This window comes from Artemia franciscana, chromosome 4 (assembly GCF_032884065.1).
Source record: "Artemia franciscana chromosome 4, ASM3288406v1, whole genome shotgun sequence".
Lineage (NCBI taxonomy): Eukaryota > Metazoa > Arthropoda > Branchiopoda > Anostraca > Artemiidae > Artemia > Artemia franciscana.
The window spans coordinates 22,971,164-22,998,613 of NC_088866.1; the positions used below are offsets into that span (position 1 = coordinate 22,971,164).

Here is a 27,450-nt window from a genome sequence, read left to right on the forward strand (position 1 = left end):
TCCTAGGTGTCCCATTCCAGCCTCCATTCCTTATTGCTCCACTCCTTGTCAAATGAGAATTTGAATTCTTCGACGGTCTTACTGGGTACAGTATGATCGCTCAGGGAGTTCCACAGGTCTACAACCTGGTTGGTTAGGAAGTGATAGCATTCCTTCCTCTGAGCGTTGATCTCTATGAGCTTCTTAGAATGACACCTCGTTCGTTGTGATGAATCGATGAAGAAGAGACCATGAATTGGATTGTTGCGAATCTATTTGTAAGTGTTGATGTTTGTTGATCTCCTCTGTACTTTCTCTATCATATCCTTGTACAATTTGTAAAAGGGAGATGCAATTGACATGCCAGTTTTTAGCCTTTGTCTGACAAAACTTTGTCTTTTTCTTGTAGAGCTTGGTGATTGCTCGTGGATCTAGTCGTGAATGTTCGTTTAATTGTCCCTAAAGCACGGTTCGAGCTAGCTACAATTTTTTCAGTATGACTTCGAAACTTTAACTGGCACTCAACTATGACACCCAAGTCTCTTTCCTCTGTAACTGCAACTAGGGGTTCTATTTGACCAGTTATTCTGTTTTGCATGGTGTAAATATATTTTTGATTTTTATTGCCAAAATGTAAAACTTTACATTTGCTTAAATTAAATTTAAGCAGCCATTGTCTAGGCCAGTCATTCGTCTTGTCGAGATTGGCTTGGATTGAGGCAACCTCCGCCCAAGATGATGCTGCCCCGATGAGCTTAGAATCATCTGCATAGAGTGTGAGAAGGTTTTGGAGTATTTCAGGAGCATCATTGATATATATATATATATATATATATATATATATATATATATATATATATATATATATATATATATATATATATATATATATATATATATATATATATATATATATATATATATATATATATATGTGATGTATATATATATATATATATATATATATATATATATATATATATATATATATATATATATATATATATATATAAGTGATGGCCCAAGCACGGTTCCTTTTGGGACTCTGCTTAGAACAGGTATAGTTGATGATAGCACACGTACTCCTATATCATTAGCAACAGCAACTCTTTGGGTTCGTTCTCCCAGGAACTCTACAATTCATTCAATGATGTCCGAGTGGATTGAAAAGCTTGAAGATTTCTTTTTAGCCTTAGGTGTGCGACTTTGTCGAATGCCTTTGCTTGATCCAACAAAACCATGTCCACAGATGTCCCTTTTTCCAGTAGTTTGGTGACTTCATTGTATGACTGTATTAGGTTTGTGTCCGTGAAATGGTCATTTCGGAAACCATGCTGATTTGGAGACATGATGTTGTTGTATGTCAAGTGCTTAGTGACAACATCGTTTATGATTCCCTTGAGAATCTTTGAAATTACTGATTTTAGACTTATTTGCCTATAGTTTTTAGCTTTCTCTTTGGAGCCTTTCTTGTGTAATGGTATGACGTAGCTTTTTTTCAGTCAGAGGGGACAACTTTTTCCTTTAGTAATTTCTTGAAGATTTTTGCTAAAGGTCGCCTTGTTTTAGATGCCCAGATTTTCAATAAATGAATAATCTAGTAGAAAACTACATTGTGCCAGATGATGGAAAGGAAGCCACTAAGTATTGATTTGGATTCAACTTCCCTCAGTGATGAATGGAAACCCTGTGAACAACATGGAAAACTTTGGTTTCTGGGACCTCTTTCTGGAACAACAGAGGAAGGCAAATGTGCCTATCTTCTCATCTGGGCAGGAGGGAAATGGCGGCAGATATTCAACATTTTTCTCCTCACTGCAGAAGAAACAAACTACATAGACAGTTACCTGCGAAAATTCCGTGAATATGTTGCTCTGGTCACCAACAGTGTGTTTGCCCGGTATGTATTCCAAAATGTGACCAATTTGAAGGAGAAAGTATGGAAAATACATGACAGAGCCGAAAATATTTGTAAAAGCTTGCAAGCATACTATTGCTGATGTAATGGCTCGAGACAAAATAGTAAGTGGCAAAAACTAAGGAGTACTATTTCCTTGGAGGTACATACTCAACTAGCCATATTTTTCCTGCAAAGAGCAAAACTTGCTGAAAGTGCAAAAAGTTAAATCACTTTGCATGTGCGTGCAAAAGCAACACATCAGTTAATGCTTTGACTGAATGCAAGGATAGTCCAACTAACAACAGTGATGAAGATGACAGTGTCTTCCTTTATGGCATAGAAAACGAAACCAATAAGGACAGGGATGAGGCTTTTATTACATTTGAAGTGAAACACTCCCTACCTGTGAAATTCAAAGTTGACACAGGAGTACAAGCAAACATTTTACCTACCAAGTATTTCGATGCCTTACCACACCCGCCATCACTAAAACAAAGTATTCAGAAACTCACTAGCTACTGTGGATCCAAATTTGGTGTCAGAGGCGTATGCCAGCTGATCTGAAAGCAAAAATGAAGCCAAACTGTAACCTTTCCATTTTTATTGTTGAAACTGACTCAAAGCCTATTCTTGAATTCCGGTCCTGAATGTCAGTAAAGTTGAGGCAAACACTTGCAAAAACACGCAAGAAGTGGATGACATAGTCAGCAACTACAAAGACGTTTTACAAAGAATTGGAAAGCGAGATAGAGAGTGCTATAGCGCACTTGAAGATAGATGCAGTCCCTATAGCATGCCCAGCAAGAAGAATCCCATCACCACTTTGAAGGAAACTAGAAGCAAAACTTAATTGCATGGAAGAACAAGGTATAATTGGAAAAAAAAACTCCAAACCCACTGACTGGATTAATTCGATGGTTGATGTAGAAAAAAAGGATGGCAGTCTGCGAATATGCATCGATCCTGTATATTTAAAAAAATTAATCCAAAGAACATTCTACCCCATTCCCTCACTGGAAGTTGTAACATCTAAACTCCATGGAGTAAAGTACTTGAGCAAGTTGGATGCAAGATCAGGGTACGGATCGCTAGTCTAAGATGATGAATCTGTGGATCTAACCCCATTCAACGTATTGATGAACTTTTATTTTTTGGGTCTATTCTTAAGGAACATAATAATTGATTGACAGCTACTCGAGAGAGCCAGAGAAAAGGGCATCAGATTCAACAAAGGGAATGTCACTTTTGTTTGACAAGTATGACCTACTTTGGACATGCTAATAGTGAACGAGGAATGCAGCCAGATCTTGACAAACTCGGAGCCATCAAAAACGTGTCTACGCCATCAAACCAAGAAGAACTTGCAACCTTGTTGGGAATGTTAAACTACGTTGCAAAATACATCCCAAACTTCTCAACACAGAAGAAAATCTTGCTTGACCTCAGCAAATCTGCAGAATTCCCATGGGCCATGGAACATGATGAAGCCTTGAAAAACATCAAAGATTCAACAGTTTCGAACTTACCACGCTTTGACCACTCATGTAGGTCCATCGATCTCACCGTGGATGCTTCATCGCATTGTCTAGGAACATAAATCTCCTGAGATGGTGACGTCATCGCATATGCATCACGCTCTCTCAGCAAAGCTGAACAGAAATGCTCACAACTGGAGAAGGAGCTATATGTAATAACTTTCAACTACAAGCACTTTCACCATTTCATGTATGGCAGGCATGTCATAGTAGCAACAGACCACGGTCCACCTGAGACCATCATCCGAAATCCACTTCAAAAAGTACCTCTCAGAGCTCAGTGAATGATAATCCAGGTTCAACCCTGTGATCTGGAGTTCGTATACAGACCAAGGACAGAAATCGCAGTTGCGGACTCGCTATCAAGGCTGGATCTCCCTGACGTTGACGAGAAACTCCATAGACAAATCGGAGTATATGTGCAGCAGATTGCACGCGTTCTTCCTGTTAGTTATTCAAGAATACAGGAAATACGACTCCGTACCAAGGGAGACAAACACATGATTGGTCTCAAGGAAGCTATCCAAGGGGGCGGCCCAGTGCTAGAAAGCGATATCCTGCATATGTCCTTGCATACTGGAACCTTCAGCATGAATTGTAATATATAAATGGCATCATATTCAAGGGCGAAGGAATTGTTTCTCCTCTAAAGCTACGAACCAACATCCTCAAGCAGCTTCACGTATCCCACCTTGGTACGGAAAAGACGTAATGCTTGTTTACTGGTCAAAGATAAACAGTGACATTGAAGCACTAGTCAAAAACTGCCAGCCCTGCCAGAAACATACTTACCACAATCAGAAAGAATCTTTCATAAACTCACAGATTCCATTATTACCAAGGCAGCAGGTATCCTCGGACATTTTTGATTGGAACAAAGGAAAATATCTCATAACAGTTGACTGTTGCAGTTGCTTCTTCGAAGTCGACAGGCTGTGAAACTTAACATCCAAGGAAGTCATCAGCAAACTCAAACACACATTTTGCCCGAAATGGCATCCCCCGTATCGTCATGTCGACAATGGAACACAGTACACATCCTCTGAGTTTAAACAGTGTGTAAAGGACTGGGGTATAACTCACAAGAGGTCCAGCTCTATCTACCCCTAGTCCAACGGGTTGGCAGAAAAGTCTGCTCTCATATGCAAGAACATCTTCGCCAAGGCAGCTGAAGGAGGAGCGACCCTTACTTGGGTTTCCTTGAATACAGGAATACACCCATAGACAGCTACACCGCTCTTGGTGAGCTACTAATGAGCTGCTGACTATGCTCCATCTCACCATGCACAGAGAAACATCTGCGGAAGCAGGTGGTTCCAATCAGCATATACCTACTGAAGAGGAAAGAGGCCCAATCAAGACAGAAATGGCAGCCTGAAAAATATGCGAAGTCTCAGCCCATACTCCACTCGGACGACACTGTGGCTTACCAGAAACAAACAGATGGTCAGTGAAGTACTGCTACCATCGTAACGCCAGCAGCTCGCCCCAGGTCGTTCCATATTGAAACCGAAGCTGGAACCCTGCGACAGAGGAATTGCAAGCACATGTCAAATGCCTTGCCATCGCCACCAGTTATAAGTAGACAGTACAGTGGGCTGGATAAAGTCACTCCACGGTCGAGCAATCCAACATCTGATTTACATCGTGCACATGAGACACCGCCTACTACATCATCCAGCATCACCTCATCCAATAAAACAACCCTGCCACGTATCACCAGTAGCCAAAACTCCGTCAAAGATAGCGCACCAGCAGAGGAATCTCTGACTCGAACCAGACACGGGAGGCAATTTCAGCCACCAATGAAACTAAACTTTTGAGTTTATCCAACTCTCAAAAGAAGAGAAGTGGAAAAGTCGTGGGACTTAATTTACCATGATATTTTTTCTTCGTGAAGCTTGTTGAATGTTGTTTTTTTCTTAAAAACATGATGCATGCTGATATTTGTCCGTGAAACTTGTGTATGGATTGTTTCTTCATGAAACTTAATGTATCTTGATTTATGTCTTCTAGAAACTTGTTGTATTTTTATTCCTTTTTTATGAATCTTGTTATATGTTGATGTTTCTCTTCTTGAAACTTGTATAATGATTTTTCTTCTCGTGAAACTGATTTTCTTCGTGGAACTTAATTTATCTTGATATTTTTATATGATTCTTGAAACTTATTGTATCTTCAGTTTTTCTTTCGCCAAACTTAATTCATCATAATATTTTTTTCATGAAACTTGTTGCCTGTTAGGTTTTTCTTCGTGAAGTATGCTACATGCGGATTTTTGTTTGTAAAACTTATCGCATGTGGGTTATTTCTCAAAGAAACTTAATGTATCCTGATTTATATCTTCGAGAAAATTCTAATATTTTTATTTCTTCTTCATGAAACTTGTTGAATGTTGATTTTTTGCTTCGTGAAACTTATATATTGATTTTTCCTCGTGAAACCGGTTCTGTTTGTAGAACTGGTTGCATGCTGATCTTTGTTCGTGAAATTTAATTTATCTTGGTATTTTTCTTCGTGAAACTTGATTTGTGTTGATTTATACTTTCGTAAAACTTAACTTATCATGATGTTCTTGTTTGTGAAACTTGTTGTGTTTGGGTTTTTTCTTCGTGAAGCACGATGCAGGATGATTTTTGTTCATAAAACTTGTTGCATGTGGATTATTTCTTCAGGAAACTTAATGTATCTTGATTTATGTCTTCGAGAAACCTATTGTGTTTTTATTTCTTCTTTCTGAAACATGTTGCATGTTGATCTTTCTCCTCGTAAAACTGTTTTTTTTGGGGAACTTGTTGCGTGCTGATTTTGCTGTGTGAAATCTAATTTATCTTGACATTTTTATTCGCGGAACTAAATTTATCTTGACATTTTTCTGCGTGAAACTTGTCGCATATTGATTTATTCTTTCGTGAAACTTAATTTATCATGATATATATTTCTTCGTGAAACTTGTTGCATGTTGGTTTTTCGTTGTGAAACGTGCTGTATGCTGATTTTTGTTCATGAAACTTGTTGCATGTCGAGTATTCCCTCAAAAAACTTAATGTATCTTGACTTATTTCTTCGACAAACTTGTTGTATGTTATTTCTTCTTTGCAAATCTTGTTGCATGTTGATTTTTCTCGTCGTGAAACTTACACTTTGATTTTTCTCCTTATGAAACCAGCTTTGTTCGTGCCTGTTGCGTGCTTATTTTTGTTCGTGAAACTTAATTCATCTTGATATTTTTCTTTATAAAATATGTTTTATGTTAATTTATTAGTTCGTGAAAGTTGTTACATGTTGGTTTTTCGTCGTGAAACCTGCTGCACGCTGATTTTTGTTCGCGAAACTTGTTGCTTGTGTATTATTTCTTCAAGAAGCTTAATGTGTCTTGACTTATGTCTTCAACAAACTTGTTATATTTTTGTTTCTTTTTTTTGTGAAACTTGTCGCATATTGATTTTTCTCTATGTCAAGCTTGTACATTGATTTTTCTCCTCATGAAACCGATTCTGTTCGTAGAGCCTGTTGTTTGTTTATTTTTGTTCGTGAAATTTAGTTTATCTCGATATTTTTCTTCGTGAAACATGTTTTGTGTTGATTTATTCTTTCTTGAAACTTGTTGCATGCTGATTTTTATTCATGAAACTTCTTGCATGTAGATTATTTCTGCAAGAAATCTGTGTAGGTTGATGTATGTCTTCGAAAAACTCGCTATATTTTATTTCTTCTTCATGAAACTTGTTGCATTTTGATTTTTCTCTTCGTGAAACTTGTACGCCTTTTTCTTACATGCTAGTAGGTTAGGTTAACCTAAATAACTAAACCTATATGCGGTACGTTAGCTAAGGTTTGATGTTGCACCATTTAACCTAACCCACCGTGTGTAGGGTAGGTCAGTTACGTTAAGTTTCATGAAGAAGAAATAAAAATATATCAAGGTTTTCAAAGACCTAAATCAAGATACATTATGTTTCTTGATGAAGTAATTCACATGCAACAAGCTCCACGAACAAAAATCAGCACACAACAGGTTCAACAAATAAGATCGGTTTCACGAGGAGAAAAATCAATGTAAAAATTACACGAAGAGAAAAATCAACAGTCAACAAATTTCATGGAGAAGAAATAAAAACACAACAAGTTTCTCGAAGACAAAAATCAAGACACATTAAGTTTCCCGAAGAAATAATCCACATGCAATTCATGAAAGGATAAAAGGATAAACAAGTTTCACGAAAAATATCGAGCTTAACTAAATTTCACGAACAATAAACAGCACGCAGCAAGTTCTACGGGATTCACAAGAAGAAAAATCAATGTACAAGTTTCACGAAGAGAAATATCAACATGCAACAAGTTTCATGAAGAAAAAATGACATCATAACAAGTTTTTCGAAGACATAAACCAAGGTACATTACGTTTTTGAAGAAATAATTCACATGCAAATAAATTTCATGAACAAAAATTAGCATGCATTATGTTTCACGAAGAAAAACTATCATGTTAAATTAAGTTTCCTCAAAGAATAAATCAACATACAATAAGTTTCACGAAGAAAACATCAAGATAAATTAAGTTTCACGAAGAAAATTCAGCACGCAACAAGTTCCACGAACAAAATCGGTATCACGAAGAAAACTATCAATTTACAAGTTTCACGGAGAGCAAATTAAGATGCAACAAGTTTCACGAAGAAGACAAAAAATATAACCAGTTTCTCAAAAACATAGGTCAAGATACATTAAGTTTCTTGAAGAAATGATCCCTATTAAATGTTTCACGTACAAAAATCAACAAGCAGCATGTTTTATGAAGAATAAATAAAAAAAACTAATTTTTTTTAGCTGAAAGTAAGGAGCGACATTAAAACTTAAAACGAACAGAAATTACTCCGTATATGAAATGAGTTGTCCCCTCCGCAATCCCTTGCTCTTTACGCTAAAGCTTTTAATTGTTTTAAAAAATAGAATTGTGGCAAAGAGTCAAACTTTAGCGTAAAGAGCGAGGGATTGCGGAGGGGACAACCCATTTCATATACGGAGTAATTTCTGTTCGTTTTAAGTTTTAATGTCGCTCCTTACTTTCAGCTAAAAAAAATTAGTTTTTTTATTTAATTTCTGAACGTTTTTTAATTAATGGATGTTTGGTTTAGGCTCTCCGCACATAAATTATTAAAATGAAATTTGTATATTCATTCTTTATTTGGCTAAATGGCTTTCTCTTAGTTTCGATCAGACGATTTTGAGAAATAAGGGGTAGAGAAGGGGGTCTAGTTGCCCTCTAATTTTTCGGTTGCTCAAAAATGCAACTAAAACTTTTAATTTTTAACGAATGTTTTTATCAGTAAAAAATATACGTAACTTAAGAATTAACTTACGTAACAAACTTTCATAATCTTATATATTTATTATGTATACGAGGGGGTTTGTACCCTCGTTAATTCCTCGCTCTTTACACTAAATCGTAAGTTTTGTCCCAATTCTTTAAGAATGACCACTGAATCAGAAAGGCCGTAGAATAAATAGTTTAAATTACTAAAAATACTTTAGCATAAAGAGCGAGGTATTTATCTCCTCCTAAATACCTCGCTCTTTATGCTAAAGTATTTTTAGAACCCCTCATATGCGTAATAATCTCTGTTCGTTTTAAGTTTCAAGACTACTCCATCCTTTCATTTGAAAAACCGTTTTCATGTTTATTTTTTATTGTTTTCTTATAGTAATGCTAGAAAATCCTGCGCCCTTTTCATTGAATTTTTCTTCCCCCATGACAGATTCCTCCAAGGAAAGATCCTCCAACATAGTCCCCTCCCCTCAGCCCCACCCCCAAACAAAATAAAATCCCCCTGAAAACGTCTGTACACTTCCCAATAACCATTACTATATGTAAACACTGGTCAAAGTTTGTAACTTGCAGCCCCTCCCCCAGGGATTGTGGGGGAGTAAGTCATTCCCAAAGACATAGTTATTATGGTTTTCGACTATGCTAAACAAAATGGATATCTCAAAATTTTGATTTGTTGACTTTGGGAAATAAATGAGCGTGGGAGGGGACCTAGATGCCCTCCAATTTTTTTTTGTCACTTAAAAAGGGCACTAGAAATTTTCATCTCCGTTAGAATGAGCCCTCTTGCGACATTCTAGGATCACTTGGTCGATACGATGACCCCTGGGAAAAAGAAAAATTTTGTCTTCTGGCAAAAAATACAAAATTCCTCATTTTTGTAGATAGGAGCTTGAAACTTCTACAGTAGGGTTCTCTGATACGCTGAATCTGATGGTTTTATTTTCGATGGACTTTTAGGGGGTGTTTCCCCCTATTTTCTTAAATAAGGCAAATTTTCTCAGGCTCGTAACTTTTGATGGGTAAGACAAAACTTGATGAAACTTATATATTTAAAATCAGCGTTAAAATGCGGTTCTTTTATGTAGCTATTGATATCAAAATTCAATTTTTTAGAGTTTTGGCTACTATTGAGCCGGGTCGCTCCTTACTACAGTTCGTTACCACGAACTGTTTGAAAACCAACATGCAACAAGTTTCACGCAGAAATTTATCATGATAAATTAAGTTTCACAAAAAAAATCAACATAACACAAGTCTGAAGAAGAAAAACGCAAGGTAAATCAAGTTTTACGAACAAAAATCAGCACGCAGCAAGTTCCACAAACGAAACCGGTTTCACAAGGAGAAAAATCAGTATACAAGTTTCACCTCAATTAATTTTTCTTGAAGAAAAACCTCAATTCAAGTTTCTTGAAGAAATAATCAACATGCAGCAAGTTTTACTAAAAAAAACTCAGTATGCACCATGTTTCACGAATAAAAATACAACACATAACATGTTTTACGAGCAAAAAATATCATGGTAAATTAATTTTCAGTAAAGAATAAATCAAGCTAAATTAAGTTTCACAAGAAAAAAATCAGCCTGCAATAGATTTACGAGCAAAACTAGTTTCGCGAGGAGAAAAATCTATGTACAAGTCTCACGAAGAGAAAAACCAACTTGCAACAAGTTTCATGTAGAAGAAATAAAAATATAACAAGTTTCTTGAAGACATAAATCAAGCAAAGCGCAGTCCCACAGCAAAAGGTTGTTTTGAGCCAGTTTGTGTTGCAAAACAAAAATTTTAGCAAAAGAAATCCAAAACGATATTGTGTGAAAATTTTGAGATAGTCAATTGATTTAGAATTATCGAAAAACTGTGCGCATATTGAGCCTCGAGTTTCAAAGGCAGTAATATAGCACGGTGTCGCATTCGTTTTCAAAAGTGCAACCAGTCTTATAAATTAACGGTTAACAGATACATTATTCTAGCCAAAAAGACTCTCCGACAGCACACACGCATTCGAAACCTATTTTCTAGCAAAAATGCAAAATGTTTCATTTTTGCTTATAGCAGCTTTGTAAAATGTGAACTAAAGTGTAAACAAAAATTTGCCTCTTATAACAGCTCCCCCTCTTCGAAATTGGTTGCTAGGGGATCGGCTAGCCACATACTGTGACGGTGGTGGGAATATGCATAGCCTTGGCTCAAAGAAACGTAGCATTTCCATTAAAACTTTTCAGAGATAACCGAATACAAAAATATTTCTCTTTTTTCTTGCAAGTGCATCTAATAGAGCATTTGAAACGTGGCATTGTCATTAAGACATCTTAAAAATACCTCTTAAATTGGTTTGAATATATCTGTAATATCAACGCTCCACCTGGAAATGATCGCTAAGACTCCCACCTATCTGTAATTTACGGTTCTTTTTGATTGTATTTTAATCTTTATAAGCTTTTTTTCGCGTCTTGTTATTTCGTTTGTTGTGTTTTAATTTTTTTTCTGTGTTTTGATAAGTCTTGTAAATTTATTTTTATTAGTGAAAGTTTTATGTACAGAAACCTTCCTTCCTTAGATTTCTTGTTCCAGGACGGATCTTCAATACGTAATCATTTATGCATAAAACATCTAAACCCTATGCTATATAATATCTCATTGATTCAGTAGCTAACTTAATCTGTCTTGTCACTTAGAAAATTAATAACACTGTAAGATGCAAATGCATCTAATAAAGCAAAAATCAATGATATTGACATGCGTGTGTGCTCTTATGAGGAAAGGGCCGGGAACATGCGAACCTTTTAATCGTTCTAGAAGGTGGGCAGGGAAGTCTCCTCTGTGTGCAATCTGTTATCATGCAGTAAGTATTCACCGAATAAAAGTATTAGAAAGGATTTCATGGTCCACCTCTCTAGCGCTCCATTCCATTGAGGGGGAATCCCTTTCGAATCTTAATGCGGACAAGAAATCTTTAGATTATAAAGGTCCCCTGTAAAAACGCGTCCGAAAAAAAGAAAAATCTCCTTAAAGTATTATGTAACAACCCACGTGTGCATTGTCATTACGTAACACTCACTTGGATGCCGTACTCAATTTCAAGCAGAGATTCCCCACCAGCTTCTGAACTCTGGCATGTCAGGCAAGATTATGTTTTCTTTAATACAAGTAAACATTCCCCCATTACATAACATTTAAAGAAATCTTGAACTCCTTGAAAAATGTCTTGTCGGTGAAATTGGTTTCTATGCCCTCTCCCCTGGTGAAATTGGGTGCAAGGGCCCCTGGTGGAATCGCTTCCTGGGGTTCAGTTGGGACTGACTGCTAGCCCCCCCCCATTGGAATTGATTGCTAGGGCCTCTGTTGGAATTGGATGCTAGGATCCCCAGTGAAATTAGTTACTAGGAACCACGATGGAATTTAATGATAGGCCCCCTTTGGAATTTGTTGCTAGGGCTCTCGTTGAAATTGAATGCATTTTACTAATTTTAAATTTTAGGTTAGATTAGGGTCCGGCGTCTTGAAGGTTCCCTAATGAAGGTTTTTCCCTGTCCCTCGTAGGTTTAAACACTCTCGATTAGGTAAAACCCAAACCCTATTACGTAAAAACCAAGGATATCAATAAAGATGCCCTGGGTCTTGTAGGTTTTTTAAACACTCTAAGGAACTATTACGTAACAACCAAAAGTAAACACTCCCTATGACATAGGTGTACTATACCGTTACATGTGCGCTAAAGTATTGCTTAAGACACAGATGCACTTGTATTAACTTCTTAAGGGACTAGTAGCTCCTTTTGTACACCCCCTATGGCTATCGTGGAATCCAAAGGGCGATCACTACTGATGTTGCATTTTTCCTTTATAATAAGTCCTTGAACAGCTCTCTGTGTTGTCCCGGTGCACCACTAGCATCGGAGAAAAAAAAGAGAAAAAAAAAGATGCTTCCCATGCAAGAAAAGTGTTTTTCCCTATTGTTCAAACCATTATTTTTTTTTGTTCTAGCCAAGGGAATGTATGTTCCATGTTCAGGTAATTCTAATGGTGTATTTTTGTTTGCATCTGAAACCATTCTTAAGGGTTTCCGGCTATTCTTTCGGTTACTATGGGTCGTTTCTGACTTGGTTAGGTTGCAGCTGCCGCTGCAACAATGACATACTAAACTAAAAGAAAAAAACGTGAGTACGATACAAATGGTATTGATTGAATTCCTGTATCTGATACACGTTTCATTGAAGATACTTTTTTTTAGATCAAGGTAACTTCAGCACTATGTTATATATTTCAAAAGGGGTCTCTTTAGGATGATTTTGTATAACATTATTTCAGTAGAAATATTCTATAATCTAACCAAAGTATCTTATATCTTACAGTAATTTATTGTATCCTTGCTTGTCTTTTTTGTCTCTTCTTACTTTTCTTCTATAACATCAGATATCATTGGTATTTCTTTAAAGATGGACTAGATTGCAAATTTGTTCTGTAAGCCTTTTGAAAGCGTTGCTAGTTATCTGTAGTAGTAACCCTGAATTAAAATCCTTTATTTAAAAAATCCTTTGTTAAAAAACATTACTTAAGCTCCATAATCAAAAATTGGAATCATTTATTTTCACTTTACGATAATTGGTTTCTGGAATACTCCCTATGTTTCACCCTGTCCTTGCTTATATAGTTGCTCGCATGGCTTTGTAAGCAGTTAAGCTGTCGATGAAGATGGCTTTGTGTCAACTACAATCGAAAATGGTGACCTGGTACTATTCGTAGTCCTTAATTATTCTTAATTAAAATCCTTTATTAAAAGATACTCAATACAAAACAATAGATAGGTAATTACCATTAACGATATTTGCCTCCCTACATCAGATCCTGTCCTGTCTTTCTTAGGAATAGCCCGCGTGGTTTTGTAAGCAGCTTAGCTGTTGACGAAGATGGCATTGTGCACGCTGCGATTGACAATGGTGAGATTCAGACAATTGATTTAGAGAGAGGACAAATTATATCGAAACTGTCTGGTCATACTCAGTTCATTCATGCACTTTCTGTTCAGTAAGCATACTATTTAATTGTTTTTCAAGGCTCTAGGATAATTCAAAGCGATTTAGTAGCTAAGGGCAATATTTATCAAAAACTAAGATTTAGGTTCACTGAGATTATGTCCAGCCTAGACACATTCACAATGAGATTTCTTTGATTGGCTATTTCAGGTATTAAGATAGGCAATGCTTGCTTCCTCCTGTTGGATTATTTGGAGACGCTAATGCGTCAAAGTTCTCTTTTGAAATTACTGTTTTTTTCTTCTTTTTTTTTGCAATAAAATTTGCATTAATAAAGTATGAGAAGGCTCGTCATGTTTAGGGGCCCCATTGGATAATACGGCCTTGTATGTGTTAAGATGCTTCAACCATTGACTACATGCACAATGTATAATAATAATAATTTATTTATCACGCACTTTGCAAAACAGAGGTCAAGTGGAGCCAATACAAAAGAAAAACACAAAAGAAAAAATCAGAAACAAAGTTAATCACATACAGAAAAAAGACGGATAGGGCTATGAAATACCCTAGCCTATAAGTATAAGGTGCTTCAGTAACTTGCTTGGTACTTGTTACAAAAGTTTGACTCTTTTTGTCAATTCTACTTTATTAAACCGTAAAAAACTTTAGCGTAAAGAGCGGGGCGTTGGGAAGGGAACAGCCCCTTTCATAACGGAGTAACTTCTGTTCGTTCTAAGTTTTAATGTCGCTCCTTACTTTCAGTTAAAAAACTAGTTTTATTTATTTAATTTCTGAACGGTTTTGAATTAATGCATGTTTGATTTTGGCTCTCCCCACATAAATTATTAAAATGAAATTTGCATATTAATTCTTTTTTTGGCTAGTTGTCCTCCAATTTTTCGGTTACTTAAAAAGGCAGCTAGAACTTTTAATTTCTAACGAACGTTTTTATTAGTAAAAAAATATACTTAACTTGACAATTAACTCACGTAACAAACTTTTATATTCTTATATTTTTATTACATATATGAGGGGGTTTGTCCCCTCGTTAATACCTCGCTCTTTATTCTAAAGCTTAAGTTTTGTTCCAATTTTTTGTAAGAATGACAACTGAGTCAGAAAGACCATAGAATAAATAGTTGAAATTACTAAAAATACTTTAGCATAAAGAACGAGGTATTTAGGAGGAGAAGAACCCCTCATATGCGTAATAATCTCTGTTCGTTTTAAGTTTCAATGCTACTCCTTACTTTCAATTGAAAAAACTTTTTCATGTTTATTTTTTGATTGTTTTTTTTTATAGTAATGCTAGAAAATCCTGCGCCCTTTTCATTGAATTTCTCTTCCCCCATGACATATTTATCCAAGGAAATATCCTCCCACATAGCCCCCTCCCCTCAACCCCTTCACCCCAAACCAAAAAAGTTCCCCTGAAAACGTCGATACACTTCCCAATAACTATTACTGTATGTAAACACTGGTCAAAGTTTGTAACTTGCAGTCCTCCTCCTTTGACTGTAGGGAAATAAGTCATCCCCAAAGACTTAGTTATTATGGTATTTGACTATCTGAACAAAATGGCTATCTGAAAATTTTGATCCGTTGACTTTGGGAAAAAATTAGCGTGGGAGGGACCGAATCAAATGATTTTGGAAACTACTGTGGAATTTAATCGAAGATAAAAGCCTATCAACGCATTCATTGCTTTCAACCATTGTGCTTAGATCTATGGGTGTTTTTTAGCCTGTTTCACTTATTTCTTGTTCTTAATGGAACCTCTAACTTTTTCCTTATTCTAACCTCTATTTATAGGCCTGGTATCCTTGCTTCCTGTTCTTAAGGTGGTAGCGTCCGTCTTTGGGATTTTTTAGCCTGTTTCTCTTAATTCTTATTCCTCATAGAACCTCAACTTTTCCCTTATTCTAGCTTCTATTTATAGGCCTGGTATCTTTGGCTCCTGTTCTGAAGATGGTAGCGTCCGTCTTTGGGACTTTTTAGCCTGTTTCTCTTATTTGTTATTCCTCATGGAAGCTCTAACTTTTCCCTTATTCTAGCTTCTATTTATAGGCTTGGTATCTTTGGTTCCTGTTCTGAAGATGGTAGCATCCGTCTTTGGGACTTTTTAGCCTGTTTCTCTTATTTCTTATGGAACCTCTAACTCTTCCCTTATTCTAGCTTCTATTTATAGGCCCGGTACCCTTGCTTCCTGTTCTGAAGATGGTAGCGTCCGTCTTTGGGACTTTTTAGCCTGTTTCTCTTATTTCTTATTCCTCATGGAATCTCTAACTTATCCCTTATTCTAGCTTCTATTTGTAGGCCTGGTACCTTTGCTTCCTGTTCTGAAGATGGTAGTGTACGTCTTTGGGACTTTTTAGCCTGTTTTTCTTATGTCTTATTCATCATGGAACCTCTAATTTTTCCCTTATTCTATCCTCTATTTATAGGCCTGGTACCCTTGCTTCCTGTTCTGAAGATGGTAGCGTCCGTCTTTGGGACCTGAGGACCAATACTTGCAGGTCTACGATAGAACCTTATAAGGACAGCAAGCTGGCTAGGCCTAAATTTGGTAAATGGATTGGAGCTGTTGCCCTGGAAAAGGACTGGCTTGTAGGAATTTTATATGTATAAGTTTCCCTGTATGGTGTTTTGTAACGTAGATGCAGATTACACCGGTTTTCCAGTATGGTGTTACCAAGTGGAAAATTAGTTTAATGACTAATTTAGGCTTACGACAGACAATTTAGTACGGAGATCAATTAATTTCTTTCTGTTTTTTTTCTTGCTTTTTGTTATTGCGGCATTTTCTTACCTCTGTTTTATGGCCGAAACATCGAACGCTGCTCGCCGTTGTCCAGTTTAGAAAATTATTTATTACGTAATGCGGTCAATAAAAGATCTTGTCTTGTTTATGTCCTATTATTTACACGCCCAACCTTAGGAGGTCTTTGTAGATTTTAAGTATAGTATAGTACTTACCTTATCTGGGCTTAGGTCTATTCATGCTTTAATTTTATGTCTTTTTTTTGCTTTGTTTTTCTGTGTTTGCTTCAGAATTATGAAGTTTTGAGGACAGTACCTTATATTTATCAGTGTTGCCACATTCAACCAGGAAAATAAATAAGCAAAACTAATTAGGTAAATTTGAAAGACTTTTCGTCCGCAAAAATTCACAAACAATAATATCTGTTGATTTCCCAATGCAGCATCGTCTTTAAAGAAAGCTGCGTGACTTGTCTTTTGCTGTTTTTTCGCCATAGTTTCTTTTTTTATTTTGAGCCTGCTACTATCGAACCAATAGCTGTATATAAAGGTCTATCTCATTAAAAATACCCCGATTTTTCCTAATTTTATCAGACGTATATGCTTGTCAATTTCTACTTAACCGATTGAAACAGTAATAGCAATCTAAGTAATAGCGGATTATGGTAGTTATAGTTCGTAAAAAACTCCCAAGTCTACTACTACTCCTTTCATTTCTTGAAACTTGTCGCAAAACAAAGCAGCCTGAGGTTAGCACACTGAAAAGCTATTTCATGCATTTTCGCGGTTGCAGCAAACGATGCATCCTAGTAAAGAGCGAACCATATCCCATAGTAACCAAAAATTAACGTGTTTTTGAGTGCATTTTTATATGTAAAATAATGACCATTTGGTTCAGGAATGGTAACTATCATCCATAGTAAACTTAAAAGCAAAAGTAACAAGAAAAAAATTAATGGAAATTTTCGAAAAGAGCTTCAAAGCTCTTGAAAACGGTCGTTGAATTGAAATAAAAAGCATAGCAGTAAAGTTTTGGTGTTGGAAAGCTCTTAAACGAAGGTGTTCTGTCCACCATCCCCTTTGAAATCATAAAACCCAAGGAAATCATATTTTTACATCAAAGGTTGCCACCCTTAGAGGGAAAAGGGCATTAACCCTCCCCCTTTGATTCTGAAAAGTACCTTTTTGGGGGATATTTTCATTAGAAAATAATTTTGTTTTGCATTTTCGTTGAAAAAATGATAAAATTATCCTCTCTTAAATTCGGAAAATAAATTGTGACTCCTTCCCCCGTGTGTTTTTACGATTTGGCACTGATGGTTGCAGGTCAGACTGATGGTTACTAACAGTAAATAAACAGTAGCTCTTACCAATAATAATCAAAATCTTCCAAACCAAAATTTGACAACAATGGACACAACCAAAGAATAATCATTTTATATAAATAATGAAACAAAAAAACAAGTTTTTTCAACTGAAAGTAATGATTAACATTAAAACTTAAAACAAACTATAATTATTACGTATATGAAGGAGATTGTCGCTTCCTCAACGCCTCGCTCTTTCGGCTAAAGCTTTTAAGTCCTTTTCAAAAAGCTTCTTATTTTTCTAAATAAACGACCCTTGTGTTTCACGAGCCGTTGTAAGAGAATTGGGACAATATTCAAACTTTAGCGTAAAGAGCGAGGTGTTGAGGAGGGGGTAATCCCCTTCATATGCGTAATAATTTCTGTTTGTTTCAAGTTTCTTTTTTGGTCACTTAAAAAAAAGTACTTGTACTTTTAATTTCCGTTCAAATGACCCGTCTCACGATGCTCTAGGGCACTGGATCAATACGGTCACCCTGAGGAAAAAAAAAGAAAAAGAAAAACACGCATCCGTGATCTTTCTTTGGGTAAAAAATACAAAATTCCATATTTTGCAGGAAGGAGCTTGAAACCTCTACATCAGTGTTTCCAGATACGCTGAATCTGATAGTTTAAATGTCGTTAAAATTCGATGACTGTTAGGGAGTGTTTGCCCACTTTTTTTTTCAAAAATCAAGTGAATTTTCTCAGGCTCGTAGCTTTTAATGGATAAAACTAAACTTTATGAAACTTTATATATTAGACGTCGGCACAATAAGCGGATTCTTTTAATATATCTATTGGTATCCAAATTCCGGTCTTTAAAGTTTCTTACTACAGAGAAGGATCGCGTCTTACCTACAGTTCATTACAACGAACTATTTGATAAAAAATAACGTGTTACTAGAATATACATCTGTGTTTATATAATATATAGTACTTATATTATGTAATTTTAAATTATGTATTTAAATTTACATTATTCCAAATATATAAAGTTGTGGTTTGTTAAGGTTTTAAGTTACCTATAAGAAAAACTATTAGCAGAGAAAATTGTACATACTGTAAAAGAGGGTACACCCAAAAGGCCTACGACCCTAATAAAAATCATAAATACAATAGGTCAGGAAATATCAAAACAGAAAATTCAGCCGGTTCACTGTCTATCTGTCCAATGAAATTTCGTATATTCCCTGAATGCAATTGTTCAAGATCCTTTTTTTTCAGGTCTGTTTCCATAGAACCAGTTTTAAAGAAATATATTGCTTACTCTCGAGTCTTTTGATCCTCTCTCTAAGGATTTGTATTGATTTTAGTTTGATTTTTTATTTATTTTAGGTTTGTGGAGGTGGCCCAGTCTTAAGCATGTGGCATCAAAGATACAATGATGTGATACAGATATTCGACTGTGAGGAATCCACAACACAGGCTATAAAAATAGCAGAGCTCGATATATTCTCAGGTGGTAATGATGGTAATGTTTATCGTCACAGGCTCTCATCTGAAAAAGTAGCCAAAATCCCGACGTCATCAAGCTGTATTTTTGCCTTAGAATATGTAGAGAAACAGAACAAAGTGAGTTTCTATCCTCTTCTATTTTATAATAAGTATCGAAAACTAAGCCAAGGTTTTTCTAAGTGTAGAACTACTAAAGCATCCACCACGGCATAGGTCCCATGGGCATGCACAAATATTTTCTGCTGTCAGCCTAGCATAACCCTTTCAGGGGGAAGGCTTGACAAAGGAGTCTTCTTAAAAAGTATTATTTACGGGGTGGGGGATGGCGAGTTGAGAGAAGTTTTACTTCTTGTCACCTTGGAGCCTCCTTGATGAATATCAATAATTTTCTGAGAGGCAATTAAAACTACTGAGCCAACGACACAGGCTATAAAAAAAAGCTTGATATATTAGTAGATGTGAAACTGCAGCAGATAAAACCGCAAGATCCTCTAGATGTAGTGAGATATTAAACAAAAAAAAACAAGTTTTTTTAAATGAAAGTAAGGAGCGACGTTTTTAAATTAATGCATTTTTTTATCTTGGCTCTCCGCGCATAAATAATTAAAACGAAATTTGCATATTAATTTTTTTGGGCTAAATGGGTTTTTCATAGATATAATTGGAATATTTTGAGAAAAAAGGAGTGAGAGATGAGGCCTAGTTGCCCTGCAATTTTTTGATTACATAAAAAGGAAACTATAACATTTAATTTTTTACTAACGTTTTCATAAGTAAAAAATATACATAACTTACGAGTTAACTTACGTAGCGAACTTCTATATTCGTATGTTTTATTGCGTATATGAGGAGGCTCACCCCTCGTCGATACCTCGCTCTTTACACTAAAGCTTAAATTTTGTCCCAATTCCTTAAGAATGACCTCTGAATCACAAAGGCCGTAGAATAAATAGTTGAAATTACTAAAAATAATTTAGCGTAAAGAGCGAGGTATTACGAGGAGGTAAACCCCTCATATGCGTAATAATTTCTGTTCGTTTTAAGTAGTAATGCTGCTCCTCACTTTCAGTAGAAAAAACTTCATATTTATTTTTGCATTGTTTTTTTTTAAATAATGCTAGAAAATCCTGCGCCCCCTCCATTGAAAGTCTCTTCCCCCATGAGAAGTTCCTCCATGGAGAGATCCTCCCACGTACCCCCCCCCCCCCCAACTCTCCCCCCAAACCAAAAAAAATCCCCCTGAAAACGTCTCTACACTTCCCAGTAACCATTACTATATGTAAACACAGGTCAAAGTTTGTAACTTGCAGCCCCTCCCACGGGGACTGCTGGGGAGTAAGTCCTCCCCAAAGACATAGCTATTAGGTTTTTCGACTATGGTGAATAAAATGGCTGTCTCAGAATTTTGATCTGGTGACTTTAGGGAAAAATGAGCGTGGGAGGGGGCGTAGGTGCCCTCCAATTTTTGGTCATTTAAAAAGGGCACTAGAACTTTTAATTTCAGTTAGAATGAGCCCTTTCTTGACATTCTAGGACCACTGAGTCGATACGATCACCCCTGGGAAAAAAACAAAAAAATACAAATAAACACACGCATCCGTGATTTGTCTTCTGGCAAAAAATGCGAAATTCCACATTTTTGTCGATAAGGGCTTGAAACTTTTACAATAAGGTTCTCTGATATGCTGAATCTGACGTTGTGATTTTCTTTAAGATCGTATGACTTTTAGAGGGCATTTCCCCCTATTTTCTAAAATGAGGCAAATTTTCTCAGGCTCGTAACTTTTGACGGGTAAGACTAATCTTGAAATTTATATATTTAGAATCAGCATTAAAATGCGATTCTTTTGATGTAACTATTGGCATCAAAATTCCATTTTTTAGAGTTTTGGTTACTATTGAGCCGGGTCGCTCCTTACTACAGTTCGTTGCCACGAACTGTTTGAAACCAAGGTAAAATAAGCAGAAACTGACACAGTATTTGTGCAGCAAAGACTTGTTTGTGCTGCGATGAGGTTTTTTCTCTTTTCTTTCTTTTCTTCTGATGGTAATTTTGTTCATTGTCAAAGACCCGTCTGAAGAATTTGTCAGAAGTCTAAAAATGATAAAGCTTTATGCCTTAGAATATTTAGAAATTCAGAGTAAAGTAAGTGTTTTCTTCAATTTTGTAAGTGTCAAACTTAGCCGAATTTGATCTTAGGCAGTCTGTTATATCTTCATTAATTAAATCAAAATGTTTTGTCTAATGGGTTAAATGGCGCATTTACATTATACATTTTGAATGTCTGCAAGATTTTACAGAACAGAAAAAAAAACCAAAACAAAAATAAGTCTGTTCAAACAGGTTACCTGCTTCTGCTTTCTGTTCTTTTTTGGAAAAACGGAAAACAAACTGTTTTTGTAAAACAGTTTGTTAAAAAAAAACAGTCGGTTTTTAAAACAAAAAACAGCTGTTTTTGTTATGGCACTTGGTATTAACCAAGTGACATATAGCAATCGCAAATTCTGTTGATCTGTCTGTCGGTCTGTCTATCGGTCCCGGTTTTGCTACTTTAGGCACTTCCAGGTAAGCTAGGACGATGAAATTTGGCAGGCGTATCAGGGACCGGACCAAACTAAATTAGAAATAGTTGTTTTCCCGATTTGACCATCTGGGGGGGGGAGTGGGGGGCCCTTTAATTCGGAAAAAATTGAAAAATTGAAGTATTTTTAACTTACGAACGGTTGATCAGATCTTAATGAAATTTGATGTTTGGAAGGATATAGTGTCTCAGAGCTGTTATTTTAAATCCCGACCGGATCTGGTGATATTGGGGGGAGGGGTTGGGAGGAGGAATCCTAAAATCTTGGAAAACACTTAGAGTGGAGGGATCGGGATGAAACTTAGTGGGAAAAATAAGCACAAGTCCTAGATACATGATTGACATAACCGGAACGGATCCGCTCTCTTTGGGGTAGTTGAGGGGGGGGGTAATTCTGAAAAAAATGTGGTATTTTTAACTTACGAACGGGTGATCGGATCTCAATGAAATTTATTCTGAAAAACTAAAAAAATGAGGTATTTTTAACTTACGAACGGGCGACCGGATCTCAACGAAATTTTATATTTAGAAGAATATCGTGTCTCAGAGCTCTTATTTTAAATTCCGACCAGATCTGGTGACATTGGGGGGGGGAGTTGGGAGGGGAATCTTAAAACTTGGAAAACACTTAGAGTGGAGAGATTGGGATGAAACTTGGGGGGAAAATAAGCACTAGTCCTAGATACATGATTGACATAACCGGAACGGATGCGCTCTCTTTGGGGTAGTTGGGGGGGATTAATTCTGAAAAATTAGAAAAAAATGAGGTATTTTTAACCTACGAACGGGTGATCGGATCTCAATGAAATTTTATATTTAGAAGGATATCGTGTCTCAGAGCTCTTATTTTAAATTCCGACCAGATCTGGTGACATTGGTGGGGTAGTTGGGAGGGGGAAACTTAAAACTTGGAAGACACTTAGAGCGGAGGGATCGGGATGAAACTTGGTGGGAAAAATAAGCACAAGTCCTAGATACATGATTGACATAACCGGAACGGATCCGCTCTCTTTGGGGTAGTTGAGGGGGGGGGGGGTAATTCTGAAAAAAATGTGGTATTTTTAACTTACGAACGGGTGATCGGATCTCAATGAAATTTATTCTGAAAAACTAAAAAAATGAGGTATTTTTAACTTACGAACGGGCGACCGGATCTCAACGAAATTTTATATTTAGAAGAATATCGTGTCTCAGAGCTCTTATTTTAAATTCCGACCAGATCTGGTGACATTGGGGGGGGGGGAGTTGGGAGGGGAATCTTAAAACTTGGAAAACACTTAGAGTGGAGAGATTGGGATGAAACTTGGGGGGAAAATAAGCACTAGTCCTAGATACATGATTGACATAACCGGAACGGATGCGCTCTCTTTGGGGTAGTTGGGGGGGGATTAATTCTGAAAAATTAGAAAAAAATGAGGTATTTTTAACCTACGAACGGGTGATCGGATCTCAATGAAATTTTATATTTAGAAGGATATCGTGTCTCAGAGCTCTTATTTTAAATTCCGACCAGATCTGGTGACATTGGTGGGGTAGTTGGGAGGGGGAAACTTAAAACTTGGAAAACACTTAGAGCGGAGGGATCGGGATGAAACTTGGTGGGAAAAATAAGCACAAGTCCTAGATACATGATTGACATAACCGGAACGGATCAGCTCTATTTGGGGTAGTTGGCGGGGGGATTAATTCTGAAAAATTAGAAAAAATTAGGTATTTTTAACTTACGAACGGGTGATCGGATCTCAATGAAATTTGATATTTATTTGGATATCGTGTCTCAGAGCTCAAATTTTAAATCACGACCGGATCTGGTGACATTGGGGGGGAACCTAAAACTTGGAAAACACTTAGAGTGGAGGGATCGGGATGAAACTTGGTGGGGAAAATAAGCACAATTCCTAGATACATGATTGACATAACCGGAACGGATCCGCTCTCTTTGGGGTAGTGGGGGGGGGGGTTAATTCTGAAAAATTTGAAAAAATGAGGTATTTTTAACTTACGAACGGGTGATTGGATCTCAATGAAATTTGATATTTAGAAGGATATCGTGTCTCAAAGCTCTTATTTTATGTTGCGATCGGATCTGGTGACATTGGGGGGAGTTTGGGCTGGGGGAACCTAAAATGGTGGAAAACGCTTAGATTGGAGGGATCGGGATGAAACTTGGTGGGAAAAATAAGCAGAAGTCTTAGATACGTGATTTACATAATTGGAACGGATCCGCTCTATTGGGGGGGGGGGGTTAATTCTGAAAATGTATAAAAAATGACGTATTTTCAACTTACGAAGGAGTTATCGGATCTTAATGAAATTTCATATTTAGAAGGACCTCGTAACTCAGATCTCTTATATTAAATCTCAACCGGATCCAGCGTAATTGGGGGGGGGGGGCAGTTGGGGGTACCGGAAATCTTTGAAAATACTTAAAGCGGTGAAATCAGGATGAAACTGGATGGGAAGAATAAAGACCTGTCTAAGATACGTGACTGACATAATCGGACCGGATCTGCTCTCTTTGGTGGAGTTGGGGGGGGGGGTAATTTTGAAAATTGAGGTATTTTTAACTTACGAAAGAGTGACCAGATCTTAATGAAATTTGATATTTAGAAGGATTTTGTGCTTTAAAGCTCTAATTTTAAATTCCGACCAGATACTGTGACATTGGGGAGATTGGAGGGGGAAACCGGAATTCTTGGAAAACGTGAATTGGGAAATTGGGGTATTTTTATCTTACTAATAGGTGATCGGATCTTAATGAAATTTGATATTTAGAAAGAATTCATGTTTCAGAGCTCTTATTTCGAATCCCGACCAGATCTTTTGACATTGGGGGGAGTTGGAGGGGGAAATCTTGGAAAACACTTTGAGTGGAGGAATCGGGATGAAGCTTGGTGGATAGAATAAGCAAATGTCCTTGATACGTGATTGAGGGAACCGTACTGGATTCGCTCTCTTTGGGGGAGTTGGGGGAGGGGTTCAGTGATTTGGTGAGTTTGGTGCTTCTGGACGTGCTAGGACGTTGAAAATTTGTAGGCGTGTCAGGGAGCTGCACAAATTGACTTTATAAAGTCGTTATTCGACCATCTGGGGGGGCTAAAGGGAGAGGGAAAACTAGAAAAAATTTGGTATTTATAACATACGAGTGGGTGATCGGATCTTAATGAATTTTGATATTTAGAAGGACATCGTGACTCAGAGCTCTTATTTAAATCCTGACCAGCATTAAGCATCTTATTTTCCTTTTAAATCAATCTATTGATTCATAGAATTTTGTTAGAGCTCATACCATATGATCTCTTGGCTCTTAGCTCTTCATGCCTCGTCACAAGTGCCGTATGAGCTCTTAGCTCTTGTTTCTGCTTGTCTTTCTCTTTTTTAGGATGTCGCTCCATGTCATCTATACTGGGCAGAATTTTATGCTACAATTCCTAAGCTAGCATAAATAATCCACCTTGAAACCATCCCAAATCCACTTATCCGTCTCTTTTTTAATCTACCACATGCATATACGATACGACCTTGACTATACAGTTGGTTCAAACACCTATTAGAGGACCTGATCACAGCACGATTTCATTCTTGCCAAGTCAAAATGTGTTGAACAACGGAGTATAAAATAAAAGGAACAAGCTTTTATTTCAAATATAAAACCACAACAGCTTCGAATATAATGGGAAACAAGGTACACTATGATTCATTGCTGACTTCCACTCTGCAATATGACCAATACATTTTTCATCCACAAGTTCAAACTTTGAACTTGTCACTTCGAAAAATTCTTATTTCACGGGTTCTGTCAGTTGTACTCGCACATTGCTTGCGTAGCAAGCCACACTAAATCTCGGCTCATTGGGTGTACTCGTGTCAAGGAGCACGAGATGATCGAGAGCATATTCTTTCAGCTGCGGGATGTGATTTCGACTTTAGAAGTCAAGCGGATCAGTTGACTAAAAAACAACAAGTCTGGTAAGTGGTATAGTGGGATGTTAAAAAAACATTTTAAACTGGCGCTATTGATCTCAATTTACAAAAAGGGCACTAACTGTAAACGAAATTTTTCGAAAGAGCCCTCAATCGTCTCTACGACCATCCAGTGACCTGTAGTCGCTTGGGGGGAAAAGAAGAATCAGAAAAAAAGATAAATGTGACGCATCAGTGCTATAATAACATTAATTTATAGCCCACTTACATCACAAAATAGATAGTGGAGTAAATACACAATAAAATGTGACTCAAAAACGAAAATCTATAGTAGCATTACATAAAAAAGGCATAAATCACCAATAACATTTAAAAAACAATAACTTCAAGTAAATAAAATTAATAAAACACACAGATTAAACCATGGTGAGGTGACAAACGCCGATACGCTGTTTCTGAAAGCTTTTCATGTAAACCAGTCATCTTCCAAGTAATATTCGGAAAATAAATTTTTATTTAATATTTTTCGATTCCTATCCCAAAGAGGAAGATAGAGAAGATATTTACAGGAACAGAAATAAGCCAATCGAATATCACTGAAATTCTTATTCCAAAATATAGGGTAAAGAAAGGAAAGGTAAAGAACAGAATTATCTGAAAAAGTACAATAAAGCTTTCCAAGGGCAATACGATTATATTTGGGTACATTTTTAGAATAACCCATATGGATCTTTGTTTTAGCATCCCGGACGGCACGCTCACGAAAACTTTTAAGATTTTTCGTAAGTGTAATAGCCTTGAATAGAGGGAGGCCATGAATAGATCAGTATGAAGGTGGAGCGTGTGTAGCTTTGTTGGCCTCCGGTGGCTTGGTGCTGCAGTGAGCTATTCTTAGTAGTAGTAGCAGTAGTAGTAGTAGTAATACTCAACCACCGTATCGGATCTGCACGAGGGTTGAAAATTTTTTAGAACTTAGAGGCTTAGGAGGGAATGAAAAATTAAGAAGGATACTCACATTTACAAACGTTAAGCGAAAAACTAATTTTAGTAAAAGGATAACCTAATGAAAATGGTTACAATAAAAGAACCATCTGTGATAGTCTGAGTTTAAACCAGCTAATTAGAAGAATATCATCAGCATAAGCAAGGTATGAAATATCGGTTAACCCAACAAAACACGAAGAAGAAACATTTTCATAAAATACAAAATTTAAAAATACTTGGAGATAACACTACGTCGTACTGTATGCCTCGACGAACAGGGACAATAAAAGAAGAAAGGGTATCGTTAGTTTTAATCCGAAGATAAACTTTACAATACCAAAAATAAGTCAAATGATTCATGCTGTGAATTTAAAGAGAGCATAGAGCCTGACTGTGTACAATACTATCGAAAGCCTTAGAAAGATCAAGGGCACAAATGTGAAGACCATGCCCTTTAGCAGAAGCATCTTTAAGAAGCCAAGTGAGAGCACGGTGAGTGTGCTGGCAACCGATGCCATACTGAAAACTGATCTAGTTCTCCTCAAAATTAGCATTCAAATTGATGAAAAGAAGTAGGGTATATATTGAGATTTTAACTTAGTAAGGATTTTACTAAGATTACAAGCACCGTCATGGGCCTGTAAGAAGAACAGTCCAATAGACTCTT

At 36.7% G+C, this 27,450-nt stretch overlaps 1 protein-coding gene across 7 annotated transcripts in view; it reads left to right on the forward strand.

The window, feature by feature from the left end:
• LOC136026164 (uncharacterized) overlaps positions 1–27,450 on the forward strand; it is a 122,928-nt gene that overhangs the window by 9,788 nt on the left and 85,690 nt on the right. For 4 of the 7 annotated variants that reach the window (XM_065702476.1, XM_065702475.1, XM_065702481.1 and 1 more), the window contains exons 3-5: positions 13,617–13,778; positions 16,174–16,351; positions 19,174–19,410. In XM_065702476.1, coding sequence (XP_065558548.1) covers positions 13,617–13,778; positions 16,174–16,351; positions 19,174–19,410 — 577 coding nt within the window. The remainder of the gene's footprint in view (positions 1–13,616; positions 13,779–16,173; positions 16,352–19,173; positions 19,411–27,450) is intronic. The other 3 variants (XM_065702478.1, XM_065702477.1, XM_065702480.1) reach the window with 2 other exon arrangements.